This window comes from Etheostoma spectabile, chromosome 6 (assembly GCF_008692095.1).
Source record: "Etheostoma spectabile isolate EspeVRDwgs_2016 chromosome 6, UIUC_Espe_1.0, whole genome shotgun sequence".
Lineage (NCBI taxonomy): Eukaryota > Metazoa > Chordata > Actinopteri > Perciformes > Percidae > Etheostoma > Etheostoma spectabile.
In genome coordinates, this window is record NC_045738.1 from 18,460,162 (window position 1) to 18,467,489 (window position 7,328).

General features: G+C 41.0%; 1 protein-coding gene across 2 annotated transcripts in view; it reads right to left on the reverse strand.

Moving 5' to 3' along the window:
* Positions 1-7,328, reverse strand: part of dgkb (diacylglycerol kinase, beta) — a 92,540-nt gene that overhangs the window by 31,247 nt on the left and 53,965 nt on the right. For both annotated transcript variants that reach the window (XM_032518148.1, XM_032518149.1), the window contains one exon: positions 724-788. In XM_032518148.1, coding sequence (XP_032374039.1) covers positions 724-788 — 65 coding nt within the window. The remainder of the gene's footprint in view (positions 1-723; positions 789-7,328) is intronic.

The following is a 7,328-nucleotide window of genomic DNA, read 5'->3' on the forward strand; positions in this document are numbered from 1 at the left end:
TGTTGCAAGGATCTGTACACAATTCCTGGAAGCTGAAAACATCCCAGTTCTTCAATATACTCCCTGGACATGTCACCCATTGAGCATGTTGGGGATGCTCTGGATCGGCGTATACAACAACGTGTTCCAGGTCCTGCCAGGATACAGCAACTTTGCACAGCCATGGAAGAGGAGTGGAACAACATTCCACGGACCGCAATCAACAACCCGACCAACTCTATGTGGAGATGTGTTACACTGCGTGAGGCAAATGGTCACACCAGATACTGACTGGTTTTTGGACCACCCCCATACAGTAAAACTGCACATTTTAGAGTGGCCTTTTATTGTGGCCAGCCCAAGGCCCACCTGTGAAATAATCATGCTGTCTAATCAGCATCTTGATTAGACTGCATGATCACAACTGTGAGGTAGATGAATTTTCTCAGCAAAGGAGAAGTGGTCTTTAACACAGATTTAGACAGATTTGTGAACAATCTTTGAGAGAAATAGGACTTTTGTGTACATAGAAAAAGTCGTAGATCGTTGAGTTCAGCTTGTGAAAAATGGGGGCAAAAACATGTGTTTTGTTTGTAATTTTGGTCAGTGTACTGTATGCATTAGTAGCCTGAATTATTATTTTTTATTTTAACTCTTTTGGTTTTATGGTATTTGAGGCTAAAGTAGTTAAGAACCACTGGGTTAGTACATAACTAATTCTAAACTGATAGCAAACAGACTTACCTGCTGTTGAACTTCTCCGGATGCTTCTCTCTCATAACATGGAAACGATGGGCAATGGATGCATCCTGAAAGACAGAATCAAATGTTTAGTTCACGTACTGTGAATAATATTGAATTTGTTGCAAGTGATTATGATCCACTAAAACTGAAAGTCTGCAGTTTGGGCATCCTTAGCCAAATTACTCTAGATCCTGGTGTTTAATATAGTTCTCCAGTTACAGCTTTACAATGTGCTGTTTTTAGTTTATGTGAAATATGTGTTTTTTTAAATTTCTGGGATTAAATATCTGTCCTGCAGACATTTGGAAACACTAACACTAACTATTTGCCTTTACATCCAGGGTACTCTATATCCACAACATTCCACTTCCGTGATTGCTCCATGATGAAATCCACCGGATCACACTCTTATTAGCCGGATGTCCATTACCTTCCGTTTTCTTTGGGATATTCAAACTCTGGTCGATTTATAAGGACTATGGTTAACTGCTCCTCAGACCTCTGCAGGGTAAATCCAGACAGCTATCTAGGCTAGCTAGACTAGCCCAATTAAACAACTTTTGAATGTACACGTTCCACCAAAACAAATCTCTTTCTGAGGCTATTTTGCAGAGACACCGCAGCTCTGCTCGCCGCTTAGCGCCGCCCAAGAGGACTGCGATTGGTTTGAAGAAATGCCAGTGCCAGAGCACGCTTGTCTCACATCCACAGCGCTGTGAAGGAAGGTCTGGCAAAGCGAGACTACATCCAAGGCAACTTTTTCTTCATTAACTAACTTCCCAAACTTCTCTAACAGCGCAGTTGAACATTGCATGTCCCTTGTGCATACAGTATTTCTATAGGATGAAAGACGCTGTGTGCAGCAGGTTTCAGCGGGGTTGAACCTGGGATGGAGACGTATTGACAGAAACCCTGATGAACAGCATGCTCCCTCCACACAGGCTAATTAATTAAGCACACATTGTGAGTAATCACAGCTTCCAGCTAACCTACAGGATGCTGCCGACACCACGGCAACCAAGTTGTTCTCTCTCTCTCTCTCTCTTTCTCTCTCTGTAACATATGTTAGGGTGGTGTGACTGACAGAGACACTTCACCAGTGTATTAACACCATCTCAGTCTGGTAAGACTGTTATCTAGTCTTCAAGCGTGAACTTGCAGAATAAAGTAAATGTAGAGTAAATTTTGTAGTTTACACATAGATGCATGCATCTAATTTACATGTTTTCTGTGTATTTGATCTGGATCAGGCAGAGAGGTGTAAATCCATGCAGACTGCATGGATGGTCAGGTACCACAAATATATTTCAGACTGGTCTGCAGTGTTAGATTGTTTCCATTGTACTAGGCTGACCAGTGACACCGAATGACAAAAATGTCATTTTGTGGTTGGCTTACAATGTTGTGGAGCAAGTGAGGATTGGGGTGGCAGTAGCTCTTTCAGTAGGGAGCTGTGTTGGGAACCGGAGGGTTGCTGGTTCAAGTCCCCAAACAGACCAAAGTATGATTGTGGACTGGTTGCTGGAGAGGGGCCAGTTCACCTCTTGGACACTGCCAAGGGCTCTTGAGCAAGTCACCGAACCCCTAACTGCTCAGGGCGCCTCTCCATGGGCAGCCCCCCCCACTCTGACATCTCTCCATTTGGTGCATGTATAGGTACTGAGCATGTGTGCGTAATTCAGGCCTGTGTGTTATGTTAATATTTTTATTAGTACTAAGCCATGCCACATTAGGAAGTCACAGCAGCTCTGCACCGTGGAGTTATGGAAGTTTACACTCGCCAAAAACTCGCCTCCAGCTCTCAGCCAGGTATAAATACAATCTGAACAGTTCTTAAAGAGTCATTTAACTCCAGGATGCTTCTGTGACCTCTGTGTTTGAAAGGTTCAAGTCTATTTTACTTCTGATCACACCCAGCAGCACTGATGGGTGTGGTCCTGGAGTACATCTGTACATCGTACCCACGTGGAGGTCAGCAAAGACAAGATCACCTAACTTGACCTCTTCCTACTATCTCAAGCAAACTAAGCTAGCATGAACAGGAGGGATGATTACATATAGGGACACCCCACTGTTGTTGAAGTGTTCCTTTCTGGGTTGAGATAAATCACATAATTTCTGAGGCTAAGTAAACCATCAAATAAAATGCATGGTGACAATATGAAATCAAAGTGCATCCAGAGTTAATGCCAAGTGATCAGATATCATAATGTATGCACGTTACATTATCAGGTGTCAGCATAACAAAGCAGGTATAACGTATTAGTTAAGCATGTGCGTTTATAGAAACAGCCAATAGGAATGACCTTTTGGTGAAATGACCTGTGATTGGTCAAAGTCTCCCGTCACAGGTTACATTTCCTAGAGCCTAAAAACAGAGCCAAGAGTGGCAGAAGTCTAGTTTTCTTTCAGATCAGTAGAGTTACAATATGATGAAGATTATTAGTTATTATTAATTAATCTTGAAGATTATCAAGATTATTATAGAAGTTAAAAAAAAAAAAACTGCCTAGCACAGTTTTAACATGAAAACTAAATTTATAAGAGATCAATTATGTCAATATATAGATTACTACACAGACAATTTCCTTTAATTTACACTTCTGAGTCAGTGTGAGCAGAAAAATGCTGGCAAGGCCTTTGTGGAAAAACAGACCAAACTCAGACAAAGTTGTCCGGCTCTGAAAACATCTCAGGAAAGAGTGAGGGAAAGTTGCTGTAAACTTTTTGGGCTTGTTCCTCTCCCCCTCACTGAAGCAATCTGTTTTGACCCACTCCATTTTGAGTGGCACTATTGAAACAGCACCTACAGGGAGGACCCCCTGCTAGCTCTCTGTACAGAAATTTAGGAGAAGCCAAAAGAGGGAAAAAAAAATGAAAAAAAATCAATGGGGCTTCTCTTGATGTCTCTTCAAGACGCTGTAAGCAGAAGACCAAAAGAATTCTTCAAGTTCCCCGCAGACTCACCTCACGCTTCCAACGCGAGCCAGAAAGGTGAGATGATGGATATATGTGAGAGAGTGTAACTTGATTTTCTTACAAACAGGACAATAGCTGCAAACAAGAGAGCAAAAGCGAGGAGAGGTTGTCTCCCCTTTGGTTTGGGGCCTATTATCTGAGATCTGTACAACTGGAGCTGTGGCTTTTGCAACAGTAGACGGCGATTTCAAGTCCCATTGATGCAGCGTTTCTGTGCTTTAAGTCGTAAAAGCTTTAAAATAAACCAGGCGAACACTGCTATGTAGCTGAAATCAACATCACAAAGATTATTAAAACGTTAACCTTAATTATTATCAGTAATTTGTAAAGCAGAGCTTTTCAAAGAAAGAAACTCTGACACATATTATTTTTCATGTTTTTTTTCAGTAACTAGACATGTTACATTTTTTTATTTTACACTGTAATTATTTGATTTTCTTTAAATTCCTCAACTCCCAGGAGAAAACACAGCCGGAGTCTCTTCACCAAAGATGTACTAACTTTGACATTGCCCACTGAAATCTTTTTACCACATTTCAATATGAAAAATTGTTGCCTTTGGTCAGGCTCCAGTATTAGGATAACTTGGTCCTCAAATCAAGAAAATAAATTCATTTTTAGTATAACTACCAAACAATAATCAGGTTCAAAGTTTATAACTGACCTGGGAAACAGCAGTTGAGAAAATAACATCACCACCACCACCAGGTCTAGTTAGTAACTGTTTTAGAGCTTTTTATCACATTATGCAATCTGTAGATTTTAAATTATCAGTCCTTACTTCACTTTTCATGTTGGTTTTCAAGCTGAGGTTCAAAATTCACTCTTGAGAATCTGGTGCTGAAGATTATAGGATATAATAAAGAGCTCCAGAACAGCTACTATGGACCTTTTGGCGAGTCTGCTCCTTTGAAGAGTGAGAATTAACTTTGAATCTCTAAGCCAACATGGATAAAAGGTTGTTTAGTTGCTTTGAAATTCCATAACTGGGCAATCTCCATTTAGCGATGTTCAAAATAGTAATAATAGATTTGTGACCAACTACTATATATATTTTAAGTCAAATCATTAAATACCTTATTGCCATCTGGAGCCTTAGTCTAAAACAAATTGTAAAAGCTAAGTAACAGGACAGGTCAGTCGCACCATTGCCACGTCGGACACATTCACATCTTGGAGCCTTGATCCCCTCGCGGCAGTCGGACGCCGTCAGCTCACTCTCTCTCTCTCTCTCCCCCTAGCTGCCCTCAAATAATTACCAATGTAAAACTCTGGCACCCAAATTAATACAGGACATGTGTAATGTCCTCTCATAGCTCAAAGTTTAGTCCAATTATGAGTGGGCCCCAGCAGTTTGATGTGCCTTTCACTACGGGGGAGAGTAATGGCTTTGACAGGAGTGCCGGGGTCATTAGGGGGACTTACTGCATTATGGTAGTGGAGTGCACTCAGTGATTAGTTCTGTCTCTCACCCCTGGCCCTGATTGAGATCATTACACTTCACGTCACTTCCACATCCTCCCAAAGGAATGGCGACCATTAATTCTCAGTTCAACTGGGCCATGGCAGAAGGTTAGGTTGGATGAATTTACAAAATAAAAAGATCTTTAAAAGAGAATCACCTGAGTTCTTGGACTGAGAAGACTTGAAATTAATGTTTTAGTTTGTTCGTCAGCTGCTGACACTCATGATTTGAGATTTATGAGAGCAATCAAATATTGTAAAGATATAAAGAACTTCTCTTTAAATGACTTCAAGCACACATTGGTCACACTCTGCAACTGCTGATCTTTTGATTCTGACAGTGTCATTACAGAAACAATCTAGTCTTCATCTGCATAATCTCTGAGGTAATTATGAGCTTGACTTGTCGCGTAATCTTTATTGTAATTCTTTTTTCATTCAACGGAAAGCAAAAAATGTGATGTAAAAATATTATATCACACTCAAATCTATAGAGAGCTCAAAATCTTCTTAATCCCCACAAACAACTTCATTTGTTATCATCACGCCTGCTAGGTGCTAATCCCACTAACAGAGCAGAGGCAATAGGGGTTACAGTGACTTTATGAACCAGCCGGGCCAAAGCTGCTTTGTGTGGTTTTTAGGGTATCGTTGTTTTAGTTAACTGCATTTGTTTAGCAAGCCAACAATAGTAAAATGAAAAGTACTTTTAAAACCAACACATTTCAGCTTCAGTCTCCTTTGTCTTAGATCTATAAATTCAAACGTCTGTTCAGGCTTTTTTCCCTCTTCTTTAAACTTCAAGACTTCCATTTCATTCTTTTACAATTTGGATGTTTTTACAAGCTTGAATGGTCATCCCGATGTCTCACCTAAAGCTACACTGTGGAGATATTCTGGCAAACAAATGTTTATTCACATTCAAACGCTAAATAATTTATGAGCTCAATTCATTTTATACTCAGTTTCTGCCACATGGCCTTGTTTTGTGATTGATTACATGCTACTTTGACACACAGTAATGCAACAGAGACCTTATTTATTGATAGATTTCAATATTGATCAGTCCAAAACCAAAGACTCTTTTGTACCTTAAAATAATGTTTCCAAAATCATTTCGGTGGTTATGATAATAATAATAATGGTATTGGTAACAGTTATGAACATTTCTGCTCCCAACCTGTAGGGGGATGAAGAGGAAGAGTGCTTTGGTGCCTACTGTAAGTGTGCTGTTGACAAGTAGCTAATGCTAATGCTTGGTCTAAAACGTTAGCTAATTCTTAGTGGGTAATATAAGATTACGACATCGTTCATCACGCTCAGTTTTTGTGCGCGATTGTTTTGACCACAGTAAATCTGGGCTAGCCCACAAATTCTGCAGTAACGTTAACTGTACAGATGGACGACTAATCTCATGGTAATTTAGCCAGCTAGCACACCCGTGTCTTCTGCCTCAGACTACCGGCGCTGCGAGGCTTTAGTCGGGATGAGAGCTGATAACACACATCCACAGTCAGCTCCCAGCCTGCAGCAGCCAGCCCGGTCAGCACTTAACTCCGGTGCTAAGGATGCTAACAGTAGTTTACTTAACCATCGGGAAACAGACCCAGGCACTTGAGTTAGAAAAGAGGCCATTTGTAACATTACACTTCCGTTAGCGTTACCGGTGACCCCCCTTCGCTTTTAGCCGTCTTTACAGTAAGCTAAATATACAAGTCAAAATGGGGATAAGGCACCAAAAGGACTAATAGTAATAGTAATTTCAAGATGTGGTAGCATTGGATCTGGACAGAAAGGATAACTCTGGGAGTTGGAAGGGGTGTGTCATTCAGTGCAGTTATGATGTGTAGTGATGTATATGAGTCTTATCGAACGCTCAGTGATGGATTGTTAAAAGGTTTTATTGCCTGAGGTAGGAATGATTTCTTGTAGCGAGCAGTGTGACATCAAAGCTGTTGGAGCCTCTTAGAGAAGGTGGTCCTCTGTTGGACCGGTGTGGGTAGAGAGGGTGGTCGGGGTTATCCAAAATGGATAATAATGGATTTCACCACAGCTTAAAATAATGTCTGTTCAGTCTGTTTGTGTCGCTGGCTCCAATGCTGCCGCCCCAGCAGATGGCGGAGGAGAACAGAGCGCTGGCCACAACAGACTGGTAGAAGATC